The 21,971-nt window shown below is 43.8% G+C and overlaps 1 protein-coding gene across 1 annotated transcript in view; it reads left to right on the top strand.

The window, feature by feature from the left end:
- Positions 1-21,971, top strand: part of LOC117551471 (voltage-dependent T-type calcium channel subunit alpha-1I-like) — a gene marked incomplete at both ends in the record, with an annotated part of 140,069 nt that overhangs the window by 48,924 nt on the left and 69,174 nt on the right. The window contains one exon of the mRNA XM_034224383.1: positions 10,389-10,486. Coding sequence (XP_034080274.1) covers positions 10,389-10,486 — 98 coding nt within the window. The remainder of the gene's footprint in view (positions 1-10,388; positions 10,487-21,971) is intronic.

The following is a 21,971-nucleotide window of genomic DNA, read 5'->3' on the forward strand; positions in this document are numbered from 1 at the left end:
TCGTGGCTTCCTTCCTTGTTCATCTACCAAGCCACTCGACGCCTTGAACAGACATGTTTTAACTCGTTTTCTCCCTTTATATTTGTGTTACTTACAGTTTGAAGATTTGCTTGGCTTCCGATGGTTTGCATGGTATTAAGCGATGTGTTTGCTCAAACATACAATAACACACTTTTACATGTGCAACGAAGAAAAGAGGCCTTTTCAATATTCAAAACAAATAAGCAAAACTCAAATAAAGCAACAAACAACTTTCTTCTTGATAAGGCTTATATAACTTAGTCATTTAAAGGGTATTTGAACGGTTAAAAACTGTTCCTCAACGGCGTCTTTCTAGCATGTTGCCCGTCACTTTCACTTTAGACGAGGCGCCGTGGGAATTGTAGTCTTTTATAGTGTGTTGACTACAGACGTCACAATTAGGTGGCCTTTCTTATGAAATCTAAATACTGGCTCTAACAAACTCCGTCATTGTGCTTCGAGTTGAAAATAGTTTTTTTCTGAGGGCTTGAGACGTTACTGTAGGAAACAGAGAAGAAGCTTAGTTTTGTGTCTTTCAGATGGAAACTAACCGAACAAAGACAGTCCCCTATTTTCTTCAATTAAACATGACCTTTTTTCCTCATCCATTCACTGTGGAGTTATCTGAGAAAAACAAAGTCTGTTTTCTTTTGTGCGGCCGCTCTGAGAGCTTCGAGTTGAAAATATCTCATATTTTCAGAAAGTGGTGTTGACGTCACTACAACATCAAGGAGTACTTTGTTTTTGGCTTTGTCTGTCAGACAGAAAAGATCATATCTAAGACGTAGCCCTCGTACTCTTCAATTCATTACTGTTTTTCGTTATTCATTAACCGTGGAGGCATTATTTAAGACTTCGAAGTAACACAAGATGAGTTATGAATGCAGAAAGGCTAATTGTGAAGGTGAAGTATTCTTGGAAACCTGGTCCAGTCCTTTGATCCTCACCTCCTATCATGTTAACCTGGTTCATTGTTTGGTATACCTTTTGAATTCCTACATAACCATAAAAACATAGATTCTTCTGTTCTTTTCCGTTCAAATTTGTGCATATGTTGATATTATATAATTTAATTACTGATACTTACGTTACTTTATATTATTTCATCATTTAAGTAGGCCTCGGTTCCCACCAGGCAGATATTAACAGCTGCTGTCTTCGTCTTTAAGAGTCTTAATCTTTAAGTTTTTTAGATGGACATGTTTTTTCAGAAGGCAGATCTGTTCATGGCTAAACCTCACTTTGACATGCAGCGCAGGTGAAGCCCTCTCTCTCTTTGTTTGGTGTGAATGCTGAGAAGCACCAATCGCTGGCTTTTACTTTAATCATTTATCATTTCATTTCATTTACTGCTTAAAATCAATCATTTCTACCAGTGGGACTTCTCAACACAGTCCAGTTCTCAGGGTATCCTCAGTCTAACGTAACCCTTTACTATCCTGCTGTAGATTTCTCCCATCTTAATGAACATGTAACGCAGATACAGTCTGATATATGACATGTTGAGTCGGTGCAGAACATGTGGAGAGACGGACAGATGATGTGACCAGAACATCTTCAGCAGACAGATGGCTTTCATCTCTGACAAGATATTCACATGTCTACACACACACACACAACACACACACACACACACACACACACACACACACAACACACACACACACACACACACACACACACACACACACACACACACACACCACACACACACACACACACACACACACACACATACACATACACATACACACACACATGCACGCACAGCGACATGTGTTTGAGTGTCTGTCCCCTGCTGGAGGTGTAACAGTAGCTCATTAGGGCTTTGACGCCACACAACACTCTGCAGGATTGTGAGAATTGAAAATATACACAAATAGAGAACACACACACACACACACACACACACACACACACACACACACACACACACAGGACACAACTAATAGGGAAGGAATTAAGAAGATGTAAAAGAAGAAAAATAGAGGAATAGATGGAATTCAAGCAATAAAGGAGGAGATTTTAGAGTGGGTTTGTGAGGTGGAAAATAAAGTGGAGGACATAAGGGAGAAGGTAGAGAGGGAAACAAGTGCGTCAGAACTGCTGTAAATGAGTGTGTGTCGTCTCTGTGTGGGGGGGGGGGCTTTTATCTTCTCTGACTTGCAAACCACTTCTGGGAAAGAATATCTGCTGCATCCATTAATCTCCTTTTAATAATTAATGCCATCTTCTCCACACGGAGTTCTGCCTGAGCATTTAGCGCTCTCTGATCATTTACATATGTGTTCCCTTTCAGGCCACCGTACAGCTGGATTTGCCTAAAGCTGCATGTATGTGTCACAGATAGGATTTATGACTGTAATATTTACCAACTTAAGTAATTAGCAACTATATTGCAGTGTGTTAGCTGTGCATCTATGCCACTGTGCCAACAGCAATAGGGCCTTTTATTTCGTGTTTTCTCTACTATTTTCCAGATGTTCGGAACTCAATATCTCGGGAAGGCCTAGAGGGAATTTCTTTAAATGTATCACCAACGTTAACATGGAATCAAGGATGAGGTGATTTAAATTTGGTAGACAAAAGTCAATATCACACTGAGTTATCATGCTTAGGGGGACGATTTCTCACAAATGGACAGACAAACTGTAACTTGATTGGTTTGTAGTGACATACAACCGAGACGAGCTAATTGTAGTTAGCCATGCTAGCCTCGTCACTTTATTGATGATGAGACAGAAATATCTAATCACTTATTGGATGGATTGCTTTTGTTCATGTTCTTTAGGGAAAACAGCTCATGTTTCAATTAAAGAAGTGACAGATTTGGAGGTTGTTTGTGTTTCTGATTGATATTTCAAATACAGCTATTGGATGGATTGCCTTTCAATTTGGTGCAGATACAAAATGTTTCTCAATAACTCACATGTTCAATTAGTACCTGTTCGGTCAATCTTTGAGTTTGTGCAACACTTTCCTTAAAGGGGACCGATCATACAAAATGCACTTGTGTACGTCTTTTATACATGAATGTGTCCCCGGTGTGTCAGGGAACTCAACCCTCTCTCTTTTCCTCCATACCCAAATCTTTAAAAATGGGGCTTTAACGGATCTGATACAGGTTTGAAAATAGTCTGACGTCAGTGAGGAGGAGCTCCGCCTATATGGGCAACTCTCCACCTATCAGGGGAATGAGAGGTTGCCGTGGGGTAACAGCATGGTAACAGCATGGTAACAGCATGGTAACAGCATGGTAACAGCATGGTAACAGCATGGCAACAGCATGGCAACAGCATGGCAACAGCATGGTAACAGCATGGTAACTGCATGGTAACTGCATGGTAACAGCATGGCAACAGCATGGCAACAGCATGGTAACAGCATGGTAACTGCATGGTAACTGCATGGTAACAGCATGGTGACAGCATGGTGACAGCATGGTAACAGCATGGTAACTGCATGGTAACTGCATGGTGACAGCATGGTGACAGCATGGTAACTGCATGGTAACTGCATAGTAACTGCATGGTGACAGCATGGTAACAGCATGGTAACAGCATGGTGACAGCATGGTAACTGCATGGTAACTGCATGGTAACTGCATGGTGACTGCATGGTAACTGCATGGTAACAGCATGGTAACAGCATGGTGACAGCATGGTAACAGCATGGTAACTGCATGGTAACTGCATGGTAACTGCATGGTAACTGCATGGTAACAGCATGGTAACAGCATGGTGACAGCATGGTAACAGCATGGTAACAGCATGGTAACAGCATGGTAACTGCATGGTAACTGCATGGTAACTGCATGGTAACTGCATGGTAAGATGACGCTCGTAACTCGGCCCCCTCCTTTGCAGGGGGGCGTGGTCAGCTGCAGCGCATGCAAATACAGGGTGGAGGAGAGGAAAATAGAGCGAAAGGAGGCATGGCTAAAATATATGATCTGTTTGGAATTTTGAAAAATAAAACGTATAAATATACCTTATATAGGTACGGCCCTACAATATATTATTCAAATATAGCATGATAGGTCTCCTTTAATGAATAAACATCCGCAAAACTGAAACCCATCAACCTCTGCTGCACGTTGTCTTACTTCAAATTAACAAATGCTAGCATGCTAACACATTGCTTTGGCAATACTGTGTTTTTGAAATGGTAATGCCAATAAAGATATTTTGAATTTGAATTGAAAGGTGATGTAGCCAAATACACACTAAAAGAGACAGTAACCGGAGCCAATCATGGCACATGCTTCTGTCACATGACATGCACCACATCAACTCTGGTTAAACAATTAATGAAATACCCAATATAATGAGTTTCTGATTTCTCTCATTAATCTTCTGGTTGTTTCACGACACACATTGTTTATAGCTGACTCTGACGATGGAGGGTTTGACATTGACTGATGTGAATGTGAAGATCGCTGCACCATGACCAACATATTAATCACACAATGTAACTTTGATTGAAATTTAGATGGAACATTATAATTGATCCATCATCAACACTTGTTTATAGCAAATGCATTTATTCAGGTTGCACATTATATATATATTATTACAATAAGCAGTAACTTCTTCATCTTAGTATTCTTTATAAACACAGGCATTACATCACATGTCACTTGTTAGACGCTTTTATCCAAAGCGACTTACATACTCAGTACTGTGGACAATCCCCACAGGAGCGATGTGGGGTGAAGCGTCTCAGGGACACAACGACATGCTGACTGCAGTGGGGTTTGAACCTGTGACCCCCTGAACCGAACACATACGCACAACCCACTGCGCCACATGCCATTTTGTCCTTTCTCCTGTGGGTACTGTCCAAAGTGTTGATGCATTACATGATGACATAAGTAATGTAAAGCGCTTTGAACACTTGAAAAAGCGCTAAAGAAATGCAAATAATTGTTATTATTGTTATTATTATTATGATGAGGTGGAAAGAGCACATAAGAAGAGACGCACATAGAACGTTGTTTTATTTTAACCGAGGATTGCATTTAACATTCTCTTTAAATGTGTCCATTTTCAATTCAGATACTTATTCCTGCCGTTAACTTGCACTATGTTGTGTCTTTTTTCTTTGTCTTTCTTATATTGTATGCAGACATTATTGGAGCGGCCTTCAGATTTCCATATCCAACAACTACGCTGTGTCTTCTGTGCATTCGACAAAAAAGCCTTTAAAACTTGAGAGTACTAAATGGGACACATCATCTTTGTCCCATTTCTAACTTTCAGGTGAAACTCTTGGGTGTCCTTCAATCAATCAATCAATCAATCAATCAATCAATCAATCAATGTTTATTTATAGCCCAATATCACAAATGTTACATTAGTCTCAGTGGACTTCACAGTGTGTACAGAATATCAGTATGACAATACGACACCCTCTGTCCTCAGACCCTCTGTCCTTAGACCCTCTGTCCTCAGACCCTCTGTCCTTAGACCCTCTGTCCTTAGACCCTCTGTCCTCAGACCCTCTGTCCTCAGACCCTCTGTCCTCAGACCCTCTGTCCTTAGACCCTCTGTCCTTAGACCCTCTGTCCTCAGACCCTCTGTCCTCAGACCCTCTGTCCTTAGACCCTCTGTCCTTAGACCCTCTGTCCTGTTAGAGATTTGGAGGGATAACTGGTCCGCTTTTCAAATCTCCACGCGTCCCTATCCAGCTGGTTATAATACAGGAAGGAATCCATATCTACAAAGTAACAGTTAACAATAATCTACTTTAATGGCAATATGACAATGCAATACAATCATTACAATACAACATGATATATTACAGTTATATTGTAATGCTTAAGGAGTAATACCGGCTTACTCCTGCCCTGGTTCGCATACTGCAGAGCTACTTTCACCCGAGGGCAGCATGTGAAGAAGAGGCCGAACGCCAGGGATCCACCGGAGATATACCAGAGTAAGAAGGAGGGGTTTGGTGTTAGGTCAGCTGGTCATCTTTTCAGGTCATCTCATTGGGAGACGCAACGCAGCAGGAAACGCAGCAGGAAACCAAACAGGCTCACTTTCCAACAAAAGGTCTCAAGGCCTGCATACCTACACCTCCCCCACAGAGCAATAAAACCCTGTTTACTCCAACCAGCCCAGAATGTTTATAGCCATTTGTAGTCCTTACATTTATGAAAGGATAAAACAGAGAAATCAATATAAACACAAACACAGGTATTGTTTGAACAGTATTCACTTAACTGCTACTGTTGATAACCACCAGAGAAACCCAAGGGACCTCTCTTAATAGCACAACCACTGTAGCTAGATCTAAGTTGAATGCAAATCAGGACATGCTCTCACCTTCCCCCATCTTCCTTTGTCCTCAAAAACACATGTCAACAGGCCCCAAATCCAGCTCACAGTTTTACCCAAATTATTCCCATTTTAAGCTTATCCATAGTTTGCTAACATGAATAAATACAAATATAACTCTACAGTCCTTAGACCCTCTGTCCTTAGACCCTCTGTCCTTAGACCCTCTGTCCTCAGACCCTCTGTCCTTAGACCCTCTGTCCTCAGACCCTCTGTCCTTAGACCCTCTGTCCTCAGACCCTCTGTCCTTAGACCCTCTATCCTTAGACCCTCTGTCCTCAGACCCTCTGTCCTCAGACCCTCTGTCCTCAGACCCTCTGTCCTCAGACCCTCTGTCCTCAGACCCTCTGTCCTTAAACCCTCTGTCCTCAGACCCTCTGTCCTCAGACCCTCTGTCCTTAGACCCTCTGTCCTTAGACCCTCTGTCCTTAGACCCTCACATCGTACATGGAAAAACTTCCAGAGAAAACCCACAGTTTAAAGGGAACATGGAGAAACCTCAGGGAGAGCAACAGAGGAGGGATCCCTCTCCCAGGACGGACAGACATGCAATAGATGCCGTGTGTAAATTGAAAAGATAATACATTTGCAACATAGGTAGTCCAAATGTTTGGAAATGCATGTGTGTATAATAGGAAGATGAATCCACGAGGATATCCATCCAGGACCTATGATCCAGGACCACAGCCACGACTCAAGATCCAGGGCTCGCGATCCAGGACACAGGAGCGCAGGATCATCCATGACTCCGGATCCCGGCGTATATAGACACCAAAAAGAAAGACATTTGGGGAAGCTGGGTTAATCGGAACATGAGAGTACACAGGTATAGACAGAGAGAAGGAAGAAGTAAGATGTCCCCCGACAAACTAAGCCTATATCAGCAAAACTAGGGGCTGAATCTAATCAGCCCTAACTATAAGCTTTATCAAAAAGGAAGGTCTTAAGCTCACTCTTAAAAACAGATAGGGTGTCTTCAGGATTCTTAAGTGCAAAGTAGCTGATAAGAGAAAACATAACTTGACTTTCAATGAGTAAAACTTCCAATTTCCTTTTCTGTTTGAGTATGAGCCATCGTAAAATAATCTTTGTACAGATCAACAACATTACAAAACATATACTGTGGTCATTTACAACTGGAAGTTAAGGGCTTTCTAAATGGACGTTTTCACTCAGATGTACCCATGAGTCCAGTACAGCGTTTCAAAGCCTTAGATTATCTCCAACATTCAAAGCTCTCCGTGAAAACCTGGAGAACAACTCCTCTAATGTTCCCTTGTGATGGTTCCTGGGAGAATATTCACCAACTTGTGCTGTGCTTTTTAGGATCAAATACACGGTGGAGACGAAGCAGCTCCCAGAGGAGAGGAGATACCAGAGCGATGAAACAAAAACAGACCACAAGGATGTTAAAAAACCTCTCTGTGGAACAAAAGTAATCCGTTTGAATAGAGAGCAGTCCTAACTCAAACACACACACACACACACACACACACACACACACACACACAAGAGTGAGTTGGGGATGTAATTGTGAGGAAGACAGAAAGTGTGTGTGCAGTTGTGTTTGTGTGTAGCCTCTGCACTCTGATTTGACACTTTGCTTTGTGAGAGCCAGCCTGGAGTCTACCCCAAGCACTTTATCTTGTGTGTGTGTGTGTGTGTGTGTGTGTGTGTGTGTGTGTGTGTGTGTGTGTGTGTGTGTGTGTGTGTGTGTGTGTGTGTGTGTGTGTGTGTGTGAGAGATAACGTGTATTTAGGTGATACTGAGGTTATCTGTATGTACATCAGTTCAGTGTGTTCAATTACGGTGTATCAGGGGTAATGCTTTGTGTGTGTGTGTGTGTGTGTGTGTGTGTTAGTGTGCTGGTGTGTATAATAGACTCTCCTAACAGCTGTGTGTGTGTGTGTGTGTGTGTGTGTGTGTGTGTGTGTGTGTGGGTGTGTTGCATGAGTGTTTGTGAGTCTGTCAATGAACTACACACCTGTAGAACAGTTACAGTACCAGTGAGCTCACTCTGAGATTTAGTCCACTGGAATTATTTATTTATCCTCTTTCGTTCTCAAGTAATGTGGCCCTGTTTTGGGGTGTGTGTAAACTTGTTAAAAGTCATATTAGCAACGTTAGAAGCTCAGTTTCAAATGCCTATATGTGTCGACAAAAGACCAACATGCATAGACAAGAAATTCATTTTAAAGGGGCCATATTCTGCTCCTTCTCAGGTTTCATATTGGACTTTTTGTGGTTCTTTTTTGACATGTCTCCGTGCTTTAATGTTTAGAAGTTTCTTTAGTTTTCTCATGGTGTTTTCTGATGGATTTAAACAGCTGATTGATTTGACTGCACAGAGTCCCTTTGGTCAGAGCATTCTCCGTAGCAACGAAAAATAGCAGACCTCTAGAACGTCCAAATTGACCAATTAGAATCGAGTATTCTTAGCTGTTGGCAGTGCCTTTGTATCTCCTCTCCTGGCAGATCTTCAACAGGTATTTCTCTATTTCTTAAGAGGGACACCGTAACGTAGCTGCTCCACGTCTCCTCTCCCTGAAACCTCGCTGGATCCCCTTTCTAACTGAAACTCCTCGTGGAACAGCAGGAAATTGGAGGATGTTCTATGTTACTGTCTATTTCACTCTTATTTTGCTGTCGAAAACGTCTTCTGAAGACTCCTCTCCAGATGCGTAGGTCGAAAGGTCGATGGGGAATAATTGGCTGGGGGTTTAAACGAAATCACCTGGTAGGCAGGCTCTGCAACCTCTTACTGAAATGAGCTTGTTATTAAGGAGAGCTGGAGTAGAATAACATCTCAAACTTGTTTCATGTCTTCATAACTTTCTCTCGTCTCCTCAGGTATCTGCATATTGCTCTCTGTCTCGGCGTCGCTGTAATTATCTCCGACACTTGATGAAACCATCCATCTCCCCTCTCAATCTCGCTTTATTACCATTGCACTTAATCATCCCGTTGGTTTCTGATCTACGCTTCCTCGCTTTCTCCGTCTCCTGTCACCCCCCCTCTTTTTTCCTCGTCTCTCTTTTTTTTACCATCCTCGGAGCAAAGTTCCCGCGTTGAGGATTTGTCAGAAAATAGGTCAAATAGCAAAAATAATGACTCCCTGCTTCCCTTCTCTGCCTGCTTTACACCACAGCTGGTTTTACTTCAAGCTTGTGTATTCCCTCCACCTCCAATCCCTGCTGCCTCTGCTTTCATCTCGCAGGGTGCAGGTTTAGACACTTTCATGCTTTTGCTGCATGTGCTAAAAGGTTCAAGTATATTTCCGGCATGCAGGAAGTCTACTTTACCTACCTGTACTTTGACATCTTCATACAACTAAGAACACCTTGTTTTTAAAGCCAATGCATCATGGGTAACCTGCACCTATACTTCTAATGATCTTCTGCAAACTAATCCATGTTTTTGTCTCACGGCGTTTGATTCAGTTTCTTTGAGTGTCCTGCTTTCCTAGGCACACAAAGAGCAGCTCATTAATTCATATTAGGCACAGCAGGATGCCGGCTGCTCAGCGGTGCGTGTGTGTGTGTGTGTGTGTGTGTGTGTGTGTGTGTGTGTGTGTGTGTGTGTGTGTGTGGGTGTGTGTGTGTGTGTGTGTGTGTGTGTGTGTGTGTGTGTGTGTCTGTTTAATCTTATTATTCGGAACAAAGATGGAGGAACCAACACAACCCTGAGGTTCAGATGTCGCTCCTCTGTGATCACATGGGTTCTTTTTGTTTGCATTGGTCTTCCTTCTCATTCCATTCGATACCCCTCAGGGTGCTTTTATGAACATGTCTTTAGTTCATTTTAAACAAACACAAGTCCAATTATTATGGTTTGTTTGGGCTGCCATGAATCTGTATATTAAACCCTGTTGAAGGAAAACCGAGACTTGAAAGACTGAAAAGAGACTTGAGAAGGATGGTAGGGTCACAGATGCATGATATCATGTATTCACATCCCATCGCACACATTTAAAGTCTCAATATATCTTTTTTAACCAGTTGTTCTGCATGCTTTGTGTATTTCCAGGATGATCGAGTACTCGTTGGACCTGCAGAACCTGAACTTCACCGCCATCAGGACAGTGAGGGTGCTGCGGCCTCTCAAAGCCATCAACAGGGTGCCAAGTAAGTGACAACGCAAAGGATTTCCAGTCACTAAATGAAATTAAATGTTGGTAACACTTCATATTAAGGTACATATATTCACCCTCAACTAGTTCTTAATTAACATGCATGTTGCTCGCCTATCCTCTGTTGTACTGAAAATGATTGCTGCCATATTAGGCCCATATTGAGCAGAGCATATTAAGACCAAAACTAATTTACAACAACGCCCTTACTTACAATAAATAAGCGCTAATTAGAGGGTTATTGAGGACAGACTCATAATTAATGGCCTAGTACTTGTAGATTATGGTCATGCAGAATAAGGCATTACTACGTGTTTTATAATGACTAATAAAGAGCCAAAATACTGCTAACATGCATGTTAATTAACAACTAGTTGATGTTGAATATCCATCCATCCATCCATCTTCTCCCGCTTATCCGTGGTCGGGTCTCGGGGGTAGCAGTTCCAGCAGAGAGCCCCAAACTTTCTTTTCCCTCATCAACCAGCTCTGACTGGGGGATCCCAAGGCGCTCCCAGGCCAGCGAAGAGATATAATCCCTCCACCTGGTCCTAGGTCTACCCCTTGGTCTCTTCCCAGCTGGACGTGCCTGGAACACCTCCCTAGGGAGGCGCCCAGGTGGCATCCTAACTAGGTGCCCGAACCACCTCAACTGGCTCCTTTTGACGCGAAGGAGGAGCGGCTCAACTCCGAGTCCCTCCCTGATGACCGAACTTCTCACCTTATCCCTAAGGGAGACACCAGCCACCCTGTGGAGAAAACCCATCTCGGCCGCTTGTATCCGCGATCTCGTTCTTTCGGTCATGATGTTGAATATGTGTACCTTAATATAAAGTGGTACCAAAACATTTGTATAGTATAACATACCCTTAATGGCGAGAGTACACTTTGGTGCCACATCATGGAGTGATTGTGCTGCTTAGAGAAGAACCAGATGATTATTACGGATGACTATTATATATCTGAGAACTGGGAGATGAAAGGATGTTCATTCACGTGTGTTGCTCTCATTCAGCACCGTGGACCGCTGCCCTCAGAGGAGCTGATTATGAGTCATTTTGAGCCAGAACCTGGACTGTGAACACGTTCAGATTAGAGTCAATACGACACGATAACACTTTAATGGTCAGATCAAGTCTGAATGCTCCTTGCATCACAGCGGCTCCATGTGTAACACCAACAGACAAACATCAACACACACATCACAGCAGGATCAGTGAGAGCTGCTCAAAGAGCCTTCAGCGTGCATCTGATCTGGATTCAGCTCTGTGTTTACGGAGAGGACTGACTGGAGCACAAAGGATGCTTCAGGCTGACTTTATTCAATGTCCATCAGATGGTAGCAGTTCAGATTCTCTGTTCAGAGCATGCTTTGGGTCCCAGAGGATGTTGTTAGCCTCTCTGGTCATTATGAAGTCTCTGACAGGGTGGACCAGCCATCTAGATAACAGGATGTACTTATTACCTGGCTGCAGAGTGAGGGACTTGGCTTTGAGATGAATGCTGTAGAGCCACTGTAGCATGCAACGTATCAAAGTGTGTTTTGTGTTGCTTTTGTAAAAACGTAGATTTTTCAGAGTCGAATCAGGTTGATTGTCAGGTTCACACAGACAAGGATTTGTGCATAATGGTGCCTGTATCGAGTGGAAGAGCTGTGCAGAAATGTGCCGTATCTTTTATTTTTGATTATAGATCTGCGTTGAATGGCTCAATGCAGATTTCATTGTCAGAAAGACTTTGAAATTGCTTTGGTTGATAATGGTGCGTATATCAAACAAAAGTAAGAAGAATTAGGAAGGAGAATTTAGAACAAAAATATTGTAAAAACGATTTCAAACATGCTCTTAAAGGTGGGGTAGGTAAGTTTGAGAAACCGGCTCGAGATACACTTGTTGTTATATTCCATGGAATGCTCTTAACATCCCGATAGCCGGCCCGGCTAAAGTAACTGGATGGCCTACCTGCCTGTCAGCCTTCCATCTGGGCACAAACTGATCTCGTGCCCTCATTGGTCATGTGCGCGTTCGTGTGTGTTGGAGGAGGGGCTCTGTGAGGAAGTGGCAGATTCTTTCCCGCTGTGTATTTTCAAGTTCTAGCGCACTCGAGCTGGTTTCTCCAAAACTACCGACCCCACCTTTAAGGGGGAATGTTTATACAAGAGGTTTAATTAGGGTTAGGGTTAGGTTTGCGCAATATGTTCAGTTTAGCAGGATTCAAAGCGGAAGAGCTGTGCACTTTCGAGAGGTAAGCAGACATGTTATGTTTAATAGACACATGCATTGAATGGCTCCAAAGCAGCCTCTGTGTTATTGTCAGACAGAGTTTGTGACTTAGCTTTGACTGTACCCTATAACGTATAACGTTAATTTGGTTTCTATACACTGTGATTTTTCAACATCAGAATTAGATTTAGTGCCAAAAGTAAAGGCGTATTCATACAAGGACATTGCTTCGGTACATAATGGTGCATTCATAAACAAAGTAAGGAGAATGAAGTTGTACATATAGAACTATTAGAAACATAACAAAGGGAAAGGTTTAGAAAACAATCTAAATATATAAAACAAAAAGTACAATACAAATATGACAAATACAATAATAGAGTTTTTCAATATGAAATAATCAGCTAGGGGAAGACTTTCACAATAAGAGTCTGAGGGGAGACTTTCACAATAAGAGTCTGAGGTGAGACTTTCACAATAAGAGTCTGAGGGGAGACTTTCATCATAAGAGTCTGAGGCAGAGTCCTGCATCGGGTCGGGTACCCGCGGGTCACCCGTCGGGTACCCGCGGGTACCCGATGGGTGACCCGCAAAAAAGGTGATTCGCGGGTGGTATTTTTTCAAACGCTTTTTTCCGGGTTCGGTTCTGGGTAAAACAAAGATGATGCGGGTCGGGTCGCGGGTATTGCATAATAAATATATTAAAATAATAATAATTTAGTTTAATGTTTAAAATCCTCAGACCTCTCCCCCGCGGGGGCCGCGCATAATCATAACCTCTGCAGCGCATCAATCTGCTGCTGTGCGCGCCACATTCTAAATGGCTGAGGTGAAGCTCTCTAGCGGAGAATACAGCATTTTCAATAACACTTCCTCAAGAGGGAAATCCAACGTCTGGAGGCTTCTGGTTCCTAGATGGAGGAAATAACCAACATCCCACGCTTTCTGAGACAAATATGAAACTGCGTGTGTTAATAATTGCACGTTTTCACTGCTCATAGGCTATGCGGGTTCGGGTCGGGTTGCGGATCTTGTGCCGACGGGTCGGGTCGGGTTGCGGAACTAATTGGCAATATGTGGCGGGTAGCGGGGCGGGTTCGGTATTGCACGTCGCGGGTGCGGGGCGGGAGCGGGTCTTGAAAATCAGACCCGTGCAGGACTCTGGTCTGAGGTGAGACTTTCACAATAAGAGTCTGAGGTGAGACTTTCACAATAAGAGTCTGAGGTGAGACTTTCACAATAAGAGTCTGAGGTGAGACTTTCACAATAAGAGTCTGAGGTGAGACTTTCACAATAAGAGTCTGACTATCATCAGTTAGGGGAGACTTTCACAATAAGAGTCTGAGGGGAGACTTTCACAATAAGAGTCTGAGGGGAGACTTTCACAATAAGAGTCTGAGGGGAGACTTTCACAATAAGAGTCTTACTATGATCAGTTAGGGGAGACTTTCACAATAAGAGTCTGAGGGGAGACTTTCACAATAAGAGTCTTACTATGATCAGTTAGGGGAGACTTTCACAATAAGAGTCTTACTATGATCAGTTAGGGGAGACTTTCACAATAAGAGTCTTACTATGATCAGTTAGGGGAGACTTTCACAATAAGAGTCTTACTATCATCAGTTAGGGGAGACTTTCACAATAAGAGTCTGAGGGGAGACTTTCACAATAAGAGTCTTACTATGATCAGTTAGGGGAGACTTTCACAATAAGAGTCTTACTATGATCAGTTAGGGGAGACTTTCACAATAAGAGTCTTACTATGATCAGTTAGGGGAGACTTTCACAATAAGAGTCTTACTATGATCAGTTAGGGGAGACTTTCACAATAAGAGTCTTACTATGATCAGTTAGGGGAGACTTTCACAATAAGAGTCTTACTATGATCAGTTAGGGGAGACTTTCACAATAAGACTGAAGTGAGATTTTCAAAATAAGAGTCATATTTTGTTCAGTTTGTTTAGTCACTTAGATGTTTTGAGTAAGTGAGTCTGTTTGTTGCTGATAGTAACAGAATCATGTGAAGTAGAAAGTGTGTTAAGTAGTTAGATAGTAAGTTAGTGTGAGGTGTTTGTATAAGTATCAGGATTTAAAGTTGAAGCGCTTTTCACTTTGAAAGGAGACATCATCGTGCAGAAACGTGCAGAATGATTTCATTTTGGATTGAACATCTGCTTAGAAAGGCTCCAGAAACAGCTCCCGTGTTTTTGTCAGACAGAGTTTGGTGTTCACCGCTCTGCTCACAGATGGCTCGTGGTATTGTTAGCCACACAACAAGCAGTCCTGACGCGGTGCCACGTCGTTGTTCATGCTGGATCCAACGGGACTTGAAAGCCATGTGTTGGCTGTGGTCATGCTGATAGTGTACCTGTTGTCACAATGAGCTTGGTGCAGTTGTGGAAATAGAAGTTCTCTCATGCATTTCAATGGACATCTGAACGAGGATTTCTCTTCTCAGACGGTGTATTCTACATCCTTGGCTGTTTTATCTGCAAATGATTGAGGTGCTGCGGGCTATTTAAATTCCTAAAGAGCTATTTGATCCAGTCGGAGTTATAATTGGTACAAAACCCAAACTATCACTGAAGCATTGCTCTTGACCTAACTTTTATTTTATTGTATTTTTTCCAGTTTTCATTAGTTTTCTTTATTTCTTTGTACTCCTTAATTTCTATACGTTTGACGAAATAAATGCCATTATTATATTGATGCTAATGATGATGCACGGGAGGGCTACTCCCCATACGCTATGCTTCAGCCCTCCCGCTTCTACTCATTTTGTTCATTTGTGTGTATGAATTATACGTTTTTGTTTTTGTATGATTTTAGTAGAATACATTTAAATTAAATTTTTTTTAAAAAAAGCATTGCTCAGACTTTAAGTGTTTTTAGCGCCTAACCCCCGCCACTTCAGGGTTAGGGTTAGGGTCTCCTTTTTGATGAGACTAATCAGAGCTTGCTTCTTTTCTTTTGCGTTAGTGCTTTATGTGTAAATTGCACCTAGCAGGCAATCATTTCAAGAAGCTATGAGTGCTCTCTAAGTCGGATATGCTGGTGCTTGAAGGTAATGTTGTTTTGCTTCCTTTGAGTATAATTGCTAAACCTCCCACAGCTCATACATCGGCAACATAAACTATCTGAGCAATTTAGTGTGTCTTTCTCAGAGCAGGTAGAGCTAATGTTGTATTGAGGGAAGTGTGTGCTTATTTCTGTACTGCCTCTTCATTCAAACAGAACATATGTGATCATTCACACATGGAGAGCACTTACACGTATGTGTTTCCACAGAGAAAGCCTTCAGGTAGTTACAGTCAAGGACACTCTATGACAGCACTGTCTTTTTTCCCGAGGTATTTCCAGGTTCAAAGAGCTCTTTTTATATTTATTTTTGATTCCCGTGATTCAGTAAGGGCCCTTCTTTAACCTTATTTAGATTATTGCCTTTTTTGCATTTAATAGCCAAACAAAAATAACTGATTGCAATATTTCCATCTAGTAAAATGCAATGGGGATATGATTCACAAATTTAGAGAGACATAACCCTTTTGCATCATAATTGTCAAATTGATGATTATTGCACAGGTGTGCCTTAGGCTGGCCACAATAAAAGGCCACTCTGAAACGTGCATTTTTGCTTTATTGGGGGGGGTCTGGGGGGGGTCCGAAAATCAGTCAGTATCTGGTGTGAGGGGTAGGGGTAGGGTTAGGGTAATGTTGTGAATCGAGTGGCCTGTGTTCGTCGTCCATAACATACGCCTGCCCATACCATAACCCCACCACCACCATGGGCCACTCGATTCACAACATTACCCTAACCCTACCCCTACCCCTCACACCAGATACTGACTGGTTTTCGGACCCCCCCAGACCCCCCCAATAAAGCAAAACTGCTGTCATCTGGGAATTCTCAAAGCTGTAACAGAGCTTCAGAAACAAGCTAGAAAAGAGGCGGTATACAAAAGTCAGCAAACACTTTTCCACAATAGGGAGGATAAGAGAGAAATATAGATATAGATAGATCAATGCTTTCTTTGTGGGTTATTCAACACTATTTCAAAAAGGAAAACAGCGTCTGGATTTATGGTGAAGAAGGGAGGAAGAAAGAGAGACAAACGAGGGAGGGAAGCAGGGATTATCCAGCTCCATGAAGGAGAGACGATGATGGACGAGAGGAAGAGAGGGATGATGGGAGGAAGGGACTCAGATGAGCGAGATATTACGATGACAAATAGAGGCGTGGAGACAAGTGCAAGGGAAGGAGAAGGATAGAGATAGAGTGTGCGTGGGACGGGGAATAGAAGATCAGAGGAAAGGGAGATGATTAAAGGGCGAGGTGATGCAACCATTGTACTCGTGTTTCTTCACATTGATAGTATGAAGGTGGATTGACAAGCAATGCTATTTTAACAGTCATTCTTACATTTTCTTTAATAAACTGCTGTTAGCTGAGGCTTGTATCCAAATGCTGCTTCCCCTCGGAGCTCACGTTTAAGGATTTAGAATAAAATAATGGCAACTTGTTTACATAAAATGTCCTCTTGGGTTTAACCTGTGGGTGGAGATGCATTCATAATTTAACCACAGGGATTATGTCATACTAAGATAACTAGCCAGAAGCCCTCACAGCTAATCCTAGAGGAAACGTAATGAAATACTCCTACTCCTGTGTTTTCCTAATCTGACAGAAATAATAAAAGGCTCACAGGTTTTCAAAAACACTTGTTTGTGTCTCAATTCGGAAACTTTCCTTACTACAATGTGTTGTTGTACACTGTAAACACTTATTTAGTGTGTGTGTGTGTGTGTGTGTGTGTGTGTGTGTGTGTGTGTGTGTGTGTGTGTGTGTGTGTGTGTGTGTGTGTGTGTGTGTGTGTGTGTGTGTGTGTGTGTGGGTGTGTGTGTGTGTGTGTGTGTTTGTGAGAGCATTATCACGGTCAGTAGTGTTGTTTCAAATTGTTTACAGCTAGTGCTGCGTACAGGCAGGGCCGCCCCTGGCCAACTTGGGGCCCCAAGTGACATTGTGAGATGAGCCCCCCCAACCGACAGGAGTGAAAAATGTTTTTTTGGAAACAAAGTAGGCTACTTTGCAAATATAATTCCTGTTTATTATTATTATTATTATTATTATCAACAGTTACTTTTTTATACAGTGAGGTAAATGTTTACAGGTGAATACGTCTGCATTTCCTGCCAAATACTAGCCTCAAAAAGATTAAAATATAATTAATGCAAATGGACTGTACTTATATAGCGCTTTATCCAGTCTTTAAGACCACTCAAAGCGCTTTACATACTACATGTCTTTCACCCATTCATACAGAGCAGTGTATCTAACTCTAGGACCTAACATTCATACACATGCACACACCGTTGGCCATGCCATCGGGAGCAACTCAGGGTTAAGTATCTTGCCCAAGGATACATCGACATGTTGACTGCATGGGCTGGGATCGAACCCACAACCTTCTGGTTGAAAGACGACCGCACTCCCTCGCAGCCACAGTCGCCCTATAATAAATAAATAATAAATAAACTACTTCTACTAATAATAATCATAATCAATTCAATAATATAAATACTATATTATAATATAGTTGTAATATAGTCAAGACAAAACATGCTTATGACATGCTCAAAAACTGATACTTCTTAAATCTGTATTCAAACGTAGTTCCCTCTGTCAGCAATGTATCAACAACTACACACACATTTCTATCAGTATGTCTCTGTGTTGTGGTTGACATGATGATGACTGTTAGGAGTTAAGGGGAGAGGCTGAGCGTCACCATGATGATGACTGTTAGGAGTTAAGGGGAGAGGCTGAGCGTCACCATGAAATGTGCAAATTGACATACAAATGAGTAAAAGGGGGAAAAAATGCTCCATGTTTTTTAGGCTGTAAACTTTAACTGTTATGTAAGCCAACTAGACAGACAGTGTTTCACTCTTCCTCCTGCACATTAGCAGATAAAAGGCATAACATACTTGAATGAATGTTAAATAAAGAATGCTGGAAATAACTGCATCTCCATTAGCCTATATGCTCTGCAGAGACTGCCTTCTTCATGTCGTGAATTGCAGCTGATGTTTTAAGATGGCAATTGGCAATTTGACTTATACAACATTCGCAAGTTGTACATTTGACTCATACAATAACCCACCTTCAAGATGCTCTAGTTTCTTCATGTTTTGTTTTTTCCCCTCTTGCTTGCGCCGGACTGAAACTGTCTTTTTACCGACATCTCTTCACCTGCACTAGTGGCCGTATCAAAGCCGTAATTGGTCAGATGTCGATTTATTGCAACGGTGTCGGGTTACAGACGTGCTCCCCTTGTCACCTCTCACTCTCACTCTCGCGGGGGGTGCACGGAGAACTGAGCGGAGAACTGCGCACAGCAGATGAGCCTCTATGGGCGGGGCCCCATGCAGCCTGCGTGATTGGCCTGTAGGGAGGGGCGGCCCTGCGTACAGGTACACCAAACCGGTACTGGACTTGGAAAAAGTTTCGGTTCAAGTCCGGAACGTCGGGAACCGGTACTTGGACTCGCAAAAAAACTAGCACTTACGTATATTCTCCTTTTTGTTCTAAACCATCTAAAACCTTCCATAGATCGAGAAATTTGCGCTGAGAAAAGACGAAAAACATCGTGTCGGCTTCTGATATGGCGGCCATTACTGAACTCACGAAGTCTCGCAACTAGGGCCAACAGGGTGGGTGGAGGGGGTCTGGAGGACGGGCTTGGGCTGACAGCCCAGGGGCAAGGCATAGCTTGAAAAGGGGGTTATGGAGGGGCGAAAGCAGTGGCAGGAAGAGTCAGGGGGTCGGGCCCGATGGCGAGGACCGCGGCACTCAGGGGGCAGGGCTCGAGGGCGAAGACCGCGGCTCTCAGGAGGCTGGGCAGAACCCGGTGTCGGCCGGATAGGAACCGGCGCTGGTGGGACAGGCCTCGGCAGGATCCCCCACGGAAGAGGACCAGGAGTTGGCAGGACCCCCGCCAGGAGGGCAGTCGGCGGGACCCCCAACGGGACAGGACACAGGATTGGCAGGACCCCCGGCAGGAGAGCAGTCGGCGGAACCTCCAACAGGACAGGACACAGGGTTGACAGGACCCCCGGCAGGAGGGTAGTCGGCGGGACCCCCAACGGAACAGTACACAGGGTTGGCAGGACCCCCGGCAGGAGAGAAGTTTGCGGGACCTCCAACAGGACAGGACACAGGGTTGGCAGAACCCCCGGCAGAAGGGCAGTCGGCGGGACCCCCAACGGGACAGCACACAGGGCTGTCAGGACCCCCGGCAGGAGAGTAGTTTGCGGGACCTCCAACGGGACTGGACATGGAGCCGGAAGGACCCCCAGCGGAACCTCCATCGGCATAGGACATGGGACTGGCAGGACCCCCGGCAGGAGAGTAGACGGCGGGGCCTCCAACGGCACAGGACAAAGGGTTGGCAGGACCCCCGCTAGGAGAGTAGTCGGCGGGACCTCCAACGGGACAGTACATGGATTGGTAGGACCCCCGGCAGAGGAGTAGTTGTCGGGGCCTCCAACGGGACAGTACATGGAGTTGGCAGGACCCCCAGCGGAACCTCCAACGGACCAGGACATTGGGTAGGGACTTGAGACGTGACTCAAGTAGGGACTCGAGAGGAGACTCGAGAGGGGAACTAGAGAGGGGACTCCAGAGGGGACTAGAGGAAGAACTAGAGGAGGGAACTCGAGAGGGGACTTGAGAGGGGAACTAGAGAGGGGACTCGAGGAGGGACTAGAGGAGGAAACTCGAGAGGGGACTCCAGGAGAGACTAGAGGAGTGACTAGAGGAGGAACTAGAGGAGGAACTAGAGAAGGGACTCGAGAGGGGACTGGAGAGGGGACTCCAGAGGGGACTAGAGGAGAGGCTAGAGAAGGGACTCGTGGGGGAACTGGAGAGGGGACTGTGGCAGCTGGGGCCGGGACTGGGGCCGGGACCATGGCTGTATGATCCATTTCTGAAGCCGGAAACATGGCTGTATGGGCCGGCTCTGGAGCCGGAATTGAAGCCAGAATCATGGCTGTAAGGTCCGGTTCTGAAGCCGGAAACATGGCTGTAAGGTCCGGTTCTGAAGCCGGAAACATGGCTGTAAGGTCCGGTTCTGAAGCCGGAAACATGGCTGTAAGGTCCGGTTCTGAAGCCGGAAACATGGCTGTAAGGTCCGGTTCTGAAGCAGGAAACATGGCTGTAAGGTCCGGTTCTGGAGCCGGAAACATGGCTGTATGATCCAGTTCTGAAGCCGGAAACATGGCTGTATGATCCAGTTCTGAAGCCGGAAACATGGCTGTATGATCCAGTTCTGAAGCCGGAAACATGGCTGTATGATCCAGTTCCGAAGCCGGAAACATGGCTGTATGGGCCGGCTCTGGAGCCGGAACCATGGCTGCTCGGACCGGTACCCGGGTACGAGCTGGCTTCCTGACCTTGCGTCTTTTAGAAGTCTTTTGGAGGCTCCGTGGACCAATATGGCCAACTCATGGTATTTCGTGGTATAGTCACAAAATTATTGATTTGTTTTCACCAACACGATTTCCCCATTTTTTCCGTGTCACATAGAACGATTTTAAAAGCAATGTAAATAATAACAAATTAGAAGGAAGTCTTTGAGCTAAGCTAAGCTAACCGTTGGATGACTAATATATGGAATCAATCATCTCATCTAACCTTGTCTAGCTATTATTTTATCCCTCAGCACACCTAAACCAAAGATCAACTTCCCTTTCTTATAGTAGAAAAATTATTTTTATCCCGTCTTAACCCATAAAACTAATTTTGAATTTGTATTGTGACGTAGTTATGTACTCAAAAAAGCAAGAACAGCAGAACGGAAATTGAAACATAGCAATAACTTTTTTCTTTCCTTTCCTGTTGTAAAATAGTCCAATATCGGAGTGTGTGTGTGTGTGTGTGTGTGTGTGTGTGTGTGTGTGTGTGTGTGTGTGTGTGTGTGTGTGTGTGTGTGTGTGTGTGTGTGTGTGTGTGTGTGTGTGTGTGTGTGTGTGTGTGTGTGTGTGTGTGTGTGTGTGTGTGTGTGTGTGTGTGTGTGTGTGTGTGTGTGTTGAAAGCATCTGTTCAGTGAGACATAAAAGCGTTCTTGAACTAGTATGGAATGGCACAGTATTTATTTGTAAAGTATTGACAGGACAATTACCACCATATATAAGTGTCATGTTATTTTATAAATCACCAGGTGCAGTGGCCCCAGGCTGCAAACAACTTCCAATCCTCTT

This window comes from Gymnodraco acuticeps, unplaced genomic scaffold, assembly GCF_902827175.1.
Source record: "Gymnodraco acuticeps unplaced genomic scaffold, fGymAcu1.1, whole genome shotgun sequence".
In the NCBI taxonomy this organism is placed as follows: Eukaryota; Metazoa; Chordata; class Actinopteri; order Perciformes; family Bathydraconidae; genus Gymnodraco; species Gymnodraco acuticeps.